Below are 13796 nucleotides of genomic sequence, written 5' to 3' on the forward strand. Positions count from 1 at the left end.
TCAGGCCCTGCTCCACATTGAATTCGTTGGCATCATTCAGTCCATTGGCATAGTAAAGGTGTCCCAATTAGGAATAAAAGGCCCGGGAAGCCAGGTGGGAGATTGAGGCAAATCCATATTCCACAAGTCGCCAGTAAAACTTCCATCCCCTGCGAGTTCAACATCCAGCTCAATGCCGGCGAGGTCCTCAGCCACCCATTGCTGTGACCTTGGCCGTTGTAACTGATAAGATTTTTGTTTGTCGTTTGGTCCGTGGTTTGTTCCTTCTGTCTGTTGTTGTTCTGACGACGTTGACACATCGTAATGGGGGAAGAAGCCTCTGTCCGGTTGACCCGAGGTGTTCGGGCGTTGGTGTTGACGGACAGTATCGTGCGCGGTGACCTTGGATCTCGATCCGCTAGCCCCATTTACTTGCGACAGCTTCTGGTAACTCTGGTCCGGCAACAGTCGTTTTGCGCTCTCTCGAAGGAGCTGCACATACAGATCAAAGCCTGCCGATGACGCAGCCGGTGACGTGCTGCCGTCGAAACAACCGGAGAGCTGACCAACGAATAGAGTGCTGGCGGCGCTGTGTAAATCTGGTAAAATGCGAGTTATGTTTAGTTCGGTTATCAAGGTATCATCGGGATAGGTCACGTAAACTTACATCTGACGTTGTACCACCAAGCGAGCAAGTCGCGTGAACGAATATCCGCATCAAGGGACTCGACCATTTTGTGGGCAATAAGGAGGCACTGAGGAGCTATATTCCGAAGCATCAAATCATGTAGCGGCGGGAACTCTGGCGGCTCTGTCCGAGCGGCGACTTTATTGCGATTTTGCCTTTGGAAAAGGAGATCAAGAGCAGGTCGCTGGATGAGCAAGCGTGCGTGCAAGTACCTGAGGTACAATCGTTTTGCCTGTCTGTAAAAATCAGATCCGTAAATAGCTTGCCCGTCCCGACACGAGAGACTCGTCCCGCGGCTCATCGAAGTCGGCCGTCGAGGTCGGGTCGAAGCGGAGATATGACGGTAGAGAATCCCTCCACTTCATTGCCGCGGTATCCAGGTCGAGTAGAGCGTTGAAATCCAAGATTGCTTCATTCGACGACCTGCCCACGTTCCTATGAAAGGCGGATTCATACGGCTCGTCGTCATCGAGAACATGGCCTAGGATATTGTAGAGTTTGATGGTTTGGATGTAGGCTTCTAGCAAGCTTGGAACATCCTTTGGTTGGGAATTCCATTTTCCCTTGATGTCACCCAGGAGTTCATCGTCGATTGCGCAGGCAAATCTACCGAATGTTTATCGGTTGCGATTTTAATTAAGCGGCGTCCGAAGCACATGGAAACCTCCCTAGCCTAAGAGTGAGCAACAGTTGACTTCGACCAGAAATGTAAAAGAATTTTAGCTTCAAAAAAGGGAAGGTGCCGAATCAGAAACCGGCAATGAAAGGATCTTCCACTTCTTTCCACTTAAAAAGTCCAAATCCCTTTACAGTAAACGTACCTTTCTAGTAGAACACAACCATACCAGACGCGGGCCCGCATCTCACACTGAAGCTGAGTCGGGAATGAAACGAGCCCTCTTCGCCGTGCCTCACAAAGACTAAGGTTTAACCCGATATTCCGAGCTAAGCGAATGGTGAGGCTAGAATTATTCCAGCATTGGGAAAATCTCTCGGTAGCCTGCAAGTAAAAGCCCATCAGGAGGCCCAACTGGATCAACTAGATTCCAACATTGTCGTTTAGCATCGTTAGCAGGTCCAAGCCCTGGACATCGCGGAAGCAATCGTCTGCCTTGGCGGCGTTGTGTTCGAGGTCTCCTGATCCGAAAAGAGTTGCCAGCACGAAGATGGCATGAAGGGCGAGTGGAAGCAACCTCCCGCAGCTCTTCTGCCTGCACAGGCCGGAGCAATTGGCTGGTCCGTCGTCATTGGATGTAGACTCACACCACAGTTGCCTATACTGCTTCTGGAATGTAGGTCGGTGCAGGATCGGATACATGCGGTGAACTCGGGTAAAGTAGAGAGAGATGAGATTGTCAGCGGCCCTGCGTGGGGGCAAACACCACTTCTCTGCGTCCAGCAAGCTGTCGCACATACAACGCTCGTTCGCTTTGTCTTGGGTGCTTCGATTTGACGATGGTGATCGTAGGCAGTCGACGTCGATTTCCGGGTGCAGCGGCTTCATCAGCCTTTCGAAGCCTCGTGGTTCGAAGTAATCCCGCGACGCTGAGGCGCTGCCGGCGGTTTCTGTCCCTGTCTGTGAGTCGCGAGGAGATAGATAGGTAGAAGATGATTTTTGGGGGTCGGCAACAGGAGTCGCGATCTGTAGGCTGTCCTATGATCTCAATAGGTGCGGTGGCTGCGTGGAGGTCTGTGGCACCGTCATCAAGTGCTTCTTTATTTGTCGCAGGGAGGGAGTTCGGGCTTTGACTCCGTCGCCCTTCCGGAGCGGGAGAAGGTGTCGAAGTCTCGCGGTTCTCAGTGATAGGGGCACCCGGTCCTTCGGCGGGCGCTCGATTGGACTGCTCGGCGGCTTCGAGCTCTTGCAATTGATTCCGAAGCAGCTGTATCATGCTGCAAGTCGTGCCGAGTTCGAAACCATTATCAGCATATCTCGAGTGTTTCGGCAATCAATGTTTAATTATTCGCAAACAGCTCCTCCAGAGCTTACCTAGCGTTCCACGCTCTCGTCTCTACATCCGAAGAGTAAATGCAGGTCGACATGCGCTTGGCACAACCTCCGCATGCCGGGAATCCTCCGTCGCATCGCCGCTTCCGACTGCGGCATTCCTCGCACGCGAGAGCGGCTCGTTTCCGAGAGAGCTTCTTACCCCATGTGGACGAAGACTCGTCGTCATCCGCTCTCGCTCGCTTGGCGGGAGGTACTAAGGGAGTGGTCATGATGGCTTCGATGAGATCCAACCAGGTCAGCTTGGAGATGATGAGGCAAAGACGATTCCAGTCGACATAAGGAAGGGACAATTCATTCTGGAGATGGAGAAACCCTCATTAGCAAGAGCTCGGTTGGGCTCTGGGGTGGTTGTTTCTGGGGAACTTGACGTACCCCGCAATCTTGGCCCTGCAGCGCTAATCCTCTCGGAGCATGGTGCCCTATGACCACCGGAATGTGTTGGACGGATTGGTCTGGTTGACCAGTTAGTCGGCCTGGAAGCTTCGAACTAGCAGAAAATGGTGTGAAGGGGCCCTGAAATGATACTGTGACTGCTGGACGGTAAGAGGTACATTTGAAGTAATCCGATAGGCTTCAGCCGCGGCTTAGTTATGGTTACTTTGTCGTTCCGAACTACAAAAGTGAGACGGAGCTGATGATTTTGACGGTTTATTATAACCTTGAAAACTACTCTAGAGATTGTAAAACGCGCAGAAAATGCGTCCTCCGGTTTCTATTATGCTCCAAAAGAGTCCAACCAGCAGTTGGCGGTCGTGACGAGTTGATCCGTGTCATCATTAAAGCCCGGCTCCCGGCTTCCGTCCTCTAGGACATCCCGAAAGAAATCTTTACCCATGCTGAGCTAATTGAACGTTGTTGGGGGTTCTTCGTGTGGTCGGTTATAATCGCCCGCATAATTCCAAACCTAGAAATTTGCTACACACAAGGGGTAAAGCATGAGGTTGGCGTTGGAGTTCTAAAGGAGGTAAATCTAGCCACGGGGAAGCACGCCGGAAGAGCAGCCCGTCTGACTCCGGGAGCTCAGGCTGACAGCCTGCCAACTTGGTGCCACGTCATGAAATGCGATGAAGGTGAGAATGAAGCTTGAAATCATGCGCCCTCCGAGTGAAATCAAAGCAACGTAGGTATCTAATCAAAAACCTTCTGCTCAGTTATTACAATCTGTTGTGCTCCTCTGGACAAACAAACTATTAAGTCCCTAGATTATTCGTGCCATTAAACATCACTCAGTCTATCAAAATCTCCTCCAGCCCCAGTTTCTTGGCGCATCTGCCCAGGCTTTCCCGCTGCAGCCGGTCATACACATCAAACTGACTCTCGATCTCACACCCAAGAATTTCTTCCAGGTCCGATATGCTACCAAGAGTGTCCCGTATTGACGGCGATTGCGAATCATCCTCGCCGAGGTTAGACTTGAAAATGCCAGCCGCCGACAAGGGTAAGAAGTCCTCGTACGTGATGGGTTCGCACTCGAGGACTCCGCTTGACAGAAGGTCCTCTGCAGAGACGATATCTGGACGCAAATCCTTTGAATTCTGGACCCCATTGGTCCCATTCCGCCTATCACCGGACAGGCGGTAACGGAAATATACCAGGCCGCGAGCTCGAAGTTCGTCCCAATCGTCGGGGTAAGCTTCGAATACTTTGGCCCATGCCTCATCGAAATTAGATCCGTCACTCGCTGCTTGTTGCGTAGCGCATCTAAGGAGCTCGTCATAGAGCTCGCGCCCTTTCCGGGTCACTGCCGCGCCACGCTGCTCGATCTCACCAAACCGTGCGGTATGGGAACCTGGAGTCAGACTCCCGTCGATGCCAGGGAAACTTACCGGTTCTTCCAAAGCTTTGAAGCTTGTCTGTCGAAGAAGAATGGGGCATTTTCGACGGGGTGGCCCTTCGATCCTGTCCTTTGCCGGGAGGTGCCGCTTGATCATTTCTTCTTGTACCAGGTCGATGTCGAGGGTCCGCGGGGTGAGGTGGTTGATGTGCGCACTTGGGAAGCAGACAATATCGGCAATCATGGGATGCTCTTTCTTGAGCTTTAGGTAGTCCTTTAGCGATACGGTAGACCGCCCATGCCATTTGAAGATCTTTAAACTTTCTGCCACAAAGTCATCGGCATCTTCCGACTTAACGCTGCCACTTGCTTCCGCAGCGTCCAGGATCTCAAGGAGGCGTGGCGTGAACAGGGAGCGCTTCTTGAGAATCCGCTCTACCGTATCCCGGGTGTCTTCGGAAAGTAGGTCTTTGCGAAGAACAGATGTAAAGACTCTGAACGGGTTACTCGCCAAGGAGTCTTCGGAAATGGGACGAAATGCCGTCGCGTGCAGGGGAAAATCAACGATTGTCAGGTCGTAGTACCCGACCGGATGCATTCCGAGGACGGCAAACAACCGCCTTATGATGCGCATTTCTTCATCTGAACCGACTCTTATTGCGCCGTGACGCTCAAGGTCGTGTCGCAAGGGTAGGTCCTGCCGCTTGAGACCTTGCTGTCTCAGAACTAAATCGTCTACCCTGCGGACGATCTTGATGAGATCTCCATAGAGAGGCACCTCCGATTTGTACATTTCCGACAGTGCCACAGTGAACTTTGTTCGTAGCTCATCTCTACCATGATTTGGGAGATGACTACAGTCCGATTTTCGTAGGGAGCATGTTAGAATATATGTCCATACTAAATAGGCCTCATCACAGAGACGCGACGGGGGAACATACGATATTGATTCCATGGTTGAAGGATGAATATAGAAGCGCAAGATGAGAGCTATTCTAGTTGTACCTTGAAAGTGCCGAAACGAGGCTTGTGAGGCTTGAGACAATATCAGGACTAAAAATAGTTATTGCCGAATTGCTGCTACGCTGCTTTTAGTTCGTCTCGAACAGGAGGTCTTTAAATGCAGTAAGAAATATTGAGAAAAGAAACAAGGACGCAGGATGTAGACTCATATGATCGGTGCGTACCGTGTATGACTCTCCGATATCATCTTCTTGCTAGCCGAAGCTTGCTCACCACACCTTGTACTCTATCTATACTTCCGACGCTACCTTTGCCTATTTTCGGTCCCTTATCTGTCGGGCGGGGACGGAACACGCAGTGGGATCCGATAGGCTCTCTTTGTCCCCGGCGATTGGGCGGGAAATCCGTCTTAGCCCCGCGGCGGGACTGAGTTCGGGAGGAGATCCAGTCCAGACTTGTGGTTGGTGAATGCAATCTTAAGCTAACCCAAAAGAGACCCTAGTTCAGTCAATGCTGCTAGCAAGCTTCTGAGAATAGGAGGTTTTCTGATATCGGTAGTTATCGGATAAGGCTTCTATCTTATGGAACGAGTACTTATCTGCAGAGGACGAAAAATCTGGGGTGAGTATGGCCAAGCTCGTCAATCAGTGTCAATGTGTCAATCTCTCTGCCTCCACATCGTAGCTTTACGCATACGACGATTACTACGATGCATATTTTCTCTGAAATTATGCTAATGTATGTGATGATTATAGTATAACTGACAGCTTTGATAAAGATCCCTTTACCCAATCCTAAGATCCGTGCCTGTGTTCTCTGGTTTGTCCTTTACGTTATTTCCAATCTGGTCGTCCTGCACGACAGAACTCGCCGTGGGCCGCGGGCCCCCGGTTTTCGCGCTGAAGGAGGAGGCTCACAAGCTTCTCGTTTCCACTAGACACGGCCGCCCGCAATCCCGCACCGGGGGTGAATCTTGTCAAATCTCACTTCCCAGTACTCAAGTGTAATATCGGCGGATAGTATTTCTCGCCTGCCCGTGGATAATACTTATCGACGTTCTCGACCTTCTTTCTAGTTTCATTGAGCAGTCGCGGATTCGCCCCGTGCGCCAAAAGATAGCGGACTACGTCGGTATGGCCCCATACGGCTGCAAGATGCAGTGGCCTCCCGAAATACTCAGTCCAGTCGTTGAGAGCGTCAGATAGTAGCTTCGTTTCCACAAAATTGCGTACAAGGGACAAGCCTCCGTGGATTACCGCCCCCGAAAGTACTAGTTGATCGTCCAGAACCCAATCCGACATTTTCACATCTCGAGATAGGTACGTGTTCGCGACCTACTCCGCCACATGGCGATGTCGGCTTGCCTGCTCTTCTTCCGTTTCTCTGGTTATTAGAGAGTCTAGGGTACGGTTCGCCAGGGCGATAGCATAAAGTGAACCATCTAGGTCGCGTGCCGCCTTAGATACGTAAGATCTTTTTAGCAGGATTTGGCCGAGTAAGGAAGACGACATTCGACCAACTAGCGTCGGGGTTGCGGGGTCGAAGATGTCAACGACATGTTCATTGCTGATGGCGGAGACGATGGTGTCATTGAATAGCTGTGCATAGGTGAGTTGGGTTAGGCTTCGAAGGTTGGACTGGGAATGGCTGGGCTTTTAGAATCTCTGCCTTACTGTTTACCAATCTCATCTGTACGACTTTGGATATGCCTATCGTGATGACTAGGTTATCTATGATCTGGCCGAATATTTCGGCTGGAAAATTGCCCAGAGGAATCATTGTAATTTGAGACAGCTAGTTCGGTAACTGGGAAACGTGTTTTCCATGAATAATTAGAGTAGTGAGTCGTGAAATAAATTCCCTGTTCTGCTCGAGTTTGGTGAATTATTTCACGGATTTCTCCCCTCTTCGTTCACGATCGATCAGGATTGTTCCCAACGGAGAAAGAGTTGGTGTCTCCAGGTTGCCTTGTTTCTAATTATGGGACCCCGATACTAGCCTACCTCTTGATGGCCCATATCCAGGGACCCAGAGTCGTGTTTGTTTTCCACACCCAAGTATCCAACACCTACCAGAGGCCAGAATATCTCAAGGGAGTATGATCTCTCTCGCCTCTCGGTGTCATTGATCTCCGTGCCCCGAGATCTTCGAGGAAAAACCCCAACCCTCATCTACAACATTCGTGTCGATGTTGTTGCTGCTACGCCATTCTAGAAGGTTTCCATTTCAGCCCTCACCTCTAGTGTCTGAGTAGTGTCTTTCCCATAGTCTTGCGGCTTTCCAGATCCTTTATTTTTTGAAGATAATTTAACGTGTAAGCGTGGGGTTGGTTTGGGGAGATATTGGCATCGGTTGATTCCTTACCTTGTGGGCTCGCTGTACTTCTTCAAGCTTGTAGACCCCGTGGACCTTGACTTTTAGCTTTCCGGATAGCAACAGACGGAAGAGTTCGTCAGCATAATGCTGAAACTCCTCACGTGTGGCAATGTATCCGAAAAGAGTCGGCCGGGCAACCTTGAGGCATTTTGCGGAGAGTAGACTAGGAATTTATCAGGTCAATAAAGCTCGTCAGAGATGGGGATGGCAAAAGCCCTTACTTCAACGGGAGAGGCGGCACTGGACCGCTAGCATTGCCGAACCACACAATCGTGCCCTTCCTCTTTGCAACTTCCCGATCCCCCTCCCAAGTCTCCTTCCCGACGGAGTCGTAAAACACACCAACTCCCTCCTGATTGGTAAGGCGCTTCACCTCGTCCACCCAGTTTTTGCCGGCCTCGCTACGATAATCGATGACATGGCCTGCCCCGAGGCTCTTGACGAAGGCCACTTTCTCTGGGCCTCCGGCTGTTCCGATGACTTTGGCCCCTAGAGTCTTGAGAATTTGCGTCATCAGGATCCCTGTGCTGCCGGCAGCCGCATGAAGGAGGACGCAATCTCCAGGTCCAACCCGGTAGGCCTCTTCAGTAAGTGCGAGCGCCGTCAAACCGCTCAGGTAACTGCCCACGGCGTCCACGTCGGAGAGGCCATCAGGCAGTTTCATCATCTGAGCCACGGGTGCTGCTGCATTTCCCAGCCACACAACCCTATCACCGACCTTGAAATCGTGCTTCTCTGAGTTGGGGCCGAGTGCTACAATGACACCCGTGCCCGCGCGGCCGAGGACTTCCGGCTTAGGCGAAGGGTACAAACCAGTACGGAAATAAGTGTCGATGAAATTGATACCAGATAGGGTGTTCTTCACCAGAACCTGGCCCTCTCCTGGGGTGGGAACGGGGTAGTCGGTGCGGTATTGGAGGACCTCTGGGCCCCCGACTTGTTCGACCACTACGGCCTTTTGGGTCGACGGGATCGGCATTCTTGATGTATGGTGAGAGTAAAGTAGCCGCAAATTTTCAGGTATGAGGGGTAAATAGCAGATTCCAGTTTTCCTGGTCGAGCTGAGCGTGTCATTCCGTTTCTATATGTTGGCTGGATGTAGTTGTCTGAGAGCCGGTCCTGGGAAACTACTTTACAATACCTCCCGTCATGGCGTCATAGGAAGTCAGTTTGGTATCGAGGCATTAGCGCAACTTGTATTGGCTCTGGTGGCCTGTGATGGCAGGCGGCAAACGGCAAGCGGCAAGCGGTGATAACGCGGAGGAAGAATCGCATCAATAGGATCAACTATCGTTTGCAAAAGAAGGCACATCTAATAGGAATAGGAGAATATTCACATACCCAGCATTTTTAAGTACAAGGACTTGTTTTACAATATATGATTTTCTCTCTATTCCTATTTCCCTTTTTTCTCTCTCCATTTTCTTCTTTCTACCTTGCTTGCTCTTCTGCTCTCTTCTGCTCTCTTCTGCTCTCTTCTGCTCTCTTCTGCTCTCTTCTGCCCCTCTAGTAGCCCTGCTTGCTTTCTTCCCCCCCCAACTTTCTTTGCCCCATTCCATTGTGTATACATTTAGCAGATCTTTTTGATTTTAATTTTAAGACAGAATTTACTCTTTCAATATAAATTTAACGGTACTAGATTTAGTGGAGCTGAAGGGCATATTATTGCCAATTCTATTTATCGTCTTACATTTCGCATCTCCTCGTATATTTTCGAAGCTTGCGGTAGAAATTTTGGTAGTTAGTCCTTCCCGCTGGCGACAAACATTTGCCAAACATCCAACAGCTTGTCAAATAACTCTTCCTTGAGAATATGCTCAAGGAAATTCCTTCGCTTGCTTTCCTTTCCCGCCTCGTCAGAAGTGGCGGGGACGAACCTTGACTTGTCCTCTGTCCCCTCCTCGTCCGCGTCGTAGACCATCGCGCCACTACCACTTTCATTCTCATCGTACCGTGCCCAAGGACTCGCGCCGTTGACAAAGGCAATCACGTCCTTGGCATACCGTTCAGCACACTTGGCCTGCCCCGGAGAAAGGTGTTCGTTGTAGTTTTGCAGGACGAAGGCGATATCCAAGATGTGCGTGGCGTAACCCTTCCACGGTCCATCCCAAGGATTCGGGCAGTTGAAATGGCAAAGGAATGCCTCAGTCCCCGGGACAGCGGCCACGGACCAAGCCCTGCTAAACACACGAGCAGGCTGGGCGAACAACACGTCATTTGCAAAGTTAAGCACCAGCTCGACGGTCTTACGGGTGTTCGAGGTCGCCTCGGCATCGATCCGGTACGCCTTGATGAGAGCTGTGGCAATGGTCGGATTGACGGGATCAAATACTGCAGTCAGGCAATGCTGTAGTGTTTTTGGCAGGATGTCTGTTCTCCCTACAAAGCGGGCACTGAAGGCCATACCCTGGGTTGGTTTTAGCATTGCAAATTTGCAATATATTCTTGCTGAGGATGTGTGCGATACTGATGCTCGAGGCGGTTAAAGAGACTCACATCCATTTGACAGTCGCCCATCAAAATTCTCTTACACTGACGCAGTCCCGGGAACAGACTGATCGTCTCATCTGGATCGGCGAGCGCTTTGTAAGATGTCAACGTTGGGATCTTGATGCCATCGACCAAGGGGCCGATGGGGAGTCGACGTCCTATCTTAACGGAATAGTCTTCTCTTGTAGCATCTAGAAGGGTTCGGATTTGTTCCTTGGGTGATAGCTCCTTCGCTCCAAGCACTTCCGTCACGGAGTTGTACGATGCGTCGGCCTGGCTAACAAGCGTCAGGCGTTGCACCGATGACCCGCTCATGGAGATGAACTGGTGGAACAATTGTTCGGGGGAGTGGAGGTGGAAACACCCGGATGCTTGAAAATTTCAACCGTTAGTCTTCTGCTCGCTCCAAGTTCTCCGCGTTTCCCTCCTCCTTTTCCCATCTTGTCTTCTTACCTGCACCAGAGCTCTCGACCACCAACGTGACTCGCTCAGGATCGCCGCCGAAGCCTGCAACATTGTCCTTGATCCACAGCAATGCAAGGCGCTGATCGTCAAGGCCATTGTTCGGTTGGTACCCAGCATCTTTCATGCCTTGGGAATGGAGGAACCCAGGAGCCCCAAAACGGTAGCTTGAGAAGATCAACGGGAGACCGTATCAGTAAAACAAGCTTTCGAAGGCATCAATTACAGTTGAAGGTGATGAATTTCGTCAATTCACTTGATGCCGACGACAACGCGTACCCACAGAAACGCTCAGCTTCGTAATGCGGGCCAAATCATACTGCGGATATGAGCTGCTTCCAGTCGAGAAAGCGCCGCCGTGGACAAACACCATCACTGAAAACTCCGTAGCGCCACTGGGGCTCGGAGCGGAAATGTTGAGTGTAAGGCATTCTGTGCCAGATTCACTGAATGGAGAGAATGGGAGGGGTTTTTGCAAGAGTTTATGCTCCCACTCGCAGGCAGATGGTGGGCTGAAGGGGATAGGTCTGTTGATGTTGACTTGGTTAATAGGCCATTCAGGACTGATCAAAAAGGGCCAAAAATGAACTCTCTTACCCAAACTTTGTAGCATCCAGAATTTCACCACACTTTCGTCGAATCTGGCCGCGAGCGAAGCGATCTTCTAGTGTTGCATATTGCACACCCAGGTATTGACTCACATTGGGAAAGTTTTTGATGCCTCGAATAAGGCCGATGCTGGGATGGTTAAGTGTTTCATATCCAGGCGACATGGCGTTTGCTTTGCTTCGTTTCGTGTGCTGTGAGTTATATCCCAATATGCCAGAAGTGTGAAGGCTGGACAAAACAGAGCGAATCACGGCTTCTTACTTGGAACGAGTGAGAAGAATTGAAACGCGAACACCAGTGCACTGGCGAAGTGGCCCGCAGCAAAAGAGACCTGGCAAGAATGGGAATCAAAGACGGCATGCGGGAAGATGAACTAGGCTATCGTTTGGGTGACTGTGGGCCGTCGGTCGAACACTAGCGCGAGATTCACCTCCAGGACCATTGGGAATGAAGCTGTCGGGAATCCCGCATCTAGTTCGAGTTCAACCTCCACCTTATCTCCTTTGGTAGCTTTGGTATATAGACCTGTGACGGGAAACACTGATTGCGGGTTTCGGATCACAACTAAGCCTGTCTCTTTCTGTTACCCCAGTTGTTTCCTAGGGTTATCAACCGTTACATTCATCCCGATCCATCGCTTGATCTCAAAGAAGAGTAATATTAGAACTCTGTGTCCCTTAAGCATTAATGTCATTGCCTCTCCATCCGTCTTAGAAAAAATCAACGACAAACCATTAACAAAAATCTGTTTAGTTGATAATATTATCTCCCCTACCATGACTGCCTCTTCTTCCGATAAACTTGCCCCCGTCACAAGGAAGCTCGTCAGTCCCTCTTCTATCGGCCACTTCGGCATCCGCACCACGCCCGACAAGTTCGAGGAGATGGTCCAATGGCATGTCAACTTCTTCGGAGGCCAGGTCATCCTCCGCAACAAGAACGCAGCCTTCATCGCCTTCGATGAAGAGCATCACCGCTTGGTCATCGTCTCGGACCCTAAACACACAGTCAACGACAAGAAAGTCGGCACCGGCGTCTACCACATCGCCTTCACTCTCAAGAGCCTGGCGGAGCTTGTGACAAGCTACGAGCCGAAGAAGGCCCTTGGCATCACGCCTCATTGGCCGGTGAACCACGGGATGAGCACGAACATGTATTACTTCGACCCTGATGGCAACGAGTTTGAACTCCAGGTGGATAACTTCAAGACGGCTGGCGAGGCGCGGCGGTTCATGGAAACGGAGGAGTACGCTAGGAACCCGATCGGTGTCGATATTGTGGTCGAGGACTTGATCCGCAGGGTGAAGAGCGGTGAGGACGAGGAAAGCATTAAGAAGAGGCCCGAGATTGGGCCACGGCTCTCGCGGTGGGAGAACTCCATCTGCTTCAAGGCCCCGGCGCACTAGCAATCTAGCATCATACCTCGCTATTTCCCAGTCCGTACAGGTTGAGGGAGCTTTATCATTTGCCTTAGGATGATTCAATTGAACAACTACAACTTAAGTCGAGTAACAAGCAAGAGTTACCTGCCTACTGAAGCCTATCCATCGTTTGATCAGTTGCATGTAGTCCAGCTTCTGCAATTATGAAACGGTTTGTAACAACCAACAACGATCTAACGTGTTACTAACGTCATACAACCAGTATAATCACTCACAGAAAGTTAGAAGTTTATATTGAGGCATACTGTGGTAGTTGCCGTGGCAGCCGTTCCAATCCCGGAGGCTTGTTTGCTTCTGTCCCAGTAATCTCCAACTACAGCTAGGGGGGAGTCGATATCCATCCAGGCGACTGTTCCCCCGCATTTTCCTCCGGGCCAACCATTGAGTACAGGGGATGAAGAGCGAGGACAAAAGCCAACATCTAGGTCTGCAGCGTGCGTCTCCGATTGTCCGGGCGAGCCGCATGTAACTCGAATCCAATACCACCTAACATTGCCCTTCCGCCTTTTCTCCGCTCCGTGCGGTGTGCGTGTCCTGCATCTTCCCCGCATCCCGGACTTGGCTGCGGCTTTAGGTTACGCTTGACCCGCACCACACTAGTGCGGTCTCCAAGACTACGGAAGTATCCAGCGGGACACGCCTCGCCGCCACCCTTCACCACCCATCTAGACCATATCGAGCCATGCCGAGCCACGCCTAGCGCTTTCTCATCCACGACTCCGTTTCCGCCTCCGCATTCCACTGCCGCTGAACGCATCGTGCTGTCTGTCACCGGCCCGCCACCATGGGGTAATGATCCTTTCTAAACATACCCTCCCCTAATGCATCCTTCTATTTAATATGAGAATCACTGCTCTTTTTACGCACTCTGGTATCCAATCATCAAATCACATGACCAATCAGAAGTACCTTGCACTTCTTCATTTAAACACTTTCTTTCCACTATCTTCCACCTTCTCTCATCGCCAACATTACTCTCAAGAACTAAATGGCTCCAGAAAT

General features: G+C 50.8%; 3 protein-coding genes and 1 pseudogene across 3 annotated transcripts; 1 reads left to right on the plus strand and 3 right to left on the minus strand.

The window, feature by feature from the left end:
• Nucleotides 1-36: 36 nt before the first annotated feature.
• SAPIO_CDS4239 (uncharacterized protein) lies at nucleotides 37-5407 on the minus strand (the record flags this gene model as incomplete). The annotated part of the gene is made up of 8 exons (XM_016786837.1): nucleotides 37-578; nucleotides 647-879; nucleotides 944-1273; nucleotides 2084-2599; nucleotides 2658-2974; nucleotides 3051-3130; nucleotides 3994-5285; nucleotides 5394-5407. 8 exons carry the CDS (start codon nucleotides 5405-5407, stop codon nucleotides 37-39), a joined length of 3324 nt encoding a protein of 1107 aa, XP_016643439.1.
• Nucleotides 5408-7625: 2218 nt separating this feature from the next.
• Nucleotides 7626-8770, minus strand: SAPIO_CDS4240 (putative quinone oxidoreductase; the record flags this gene model as incomplete). Its single annotated transcript, XM_016786838.1, has 3 exons — nucleotides 7626-7661; nucleotides 7780-7954; nucleotides 8013-8770. The coding sequence occupies 3 exons, from the start codon at nucleotides 8768-8770 to the stop codon at nucleotides 7626-7628; spliced, it is 969 nt and encodes a 322-aa protein (XP_016643440.1).
• A 762-nt stretch (nucleotides 8771-9532) lies between these two features.
• Nucleotides 9533-10870, minus strand: SAPIO_CDS4241 (Sterol esterase; the record flags this gene model as incomplete). Its single annotated transcript, XM_016786839.1, has 3 exons — nucleotides 9533-10198; nucleotides 10288-10652; nucleotides 10735-10870. The coding sequence occupies 3 exons, from the start codon at nucleotides 10868-10870 to the stop codon at nucleotides 9533-9535; spliced, it is 1167 nt and encodes a 388-aa protein (XP_016643441.1).
• A 1258-nt stretch (nucleotides 10871-12128) lies between these two features.
• On the plus strand, nucleotides 12129-12758 carry SAPIO_CDS4242 (annotated as a pseudogene; the record flags this gene model as incomplete).
• Nucleotides 12759-13796: the final 1038 nt, after the last annotated feature.

Source organism: Scedosporium apiospermum (genome assembly GCF_000732125.1).
Source record: "Scedosporium apiospermum strain IHEM 14462 chromosome Unknown SEQ_SAPIO_0091, whole genome shotgun sequence".
NCBI classification, from domain to species: Eukaryota; Fungi; Ascomycota; class Sordariomycetes; order Microascales; family Microascaceae; genus Scedosporium; species Scedosporium apiospermum.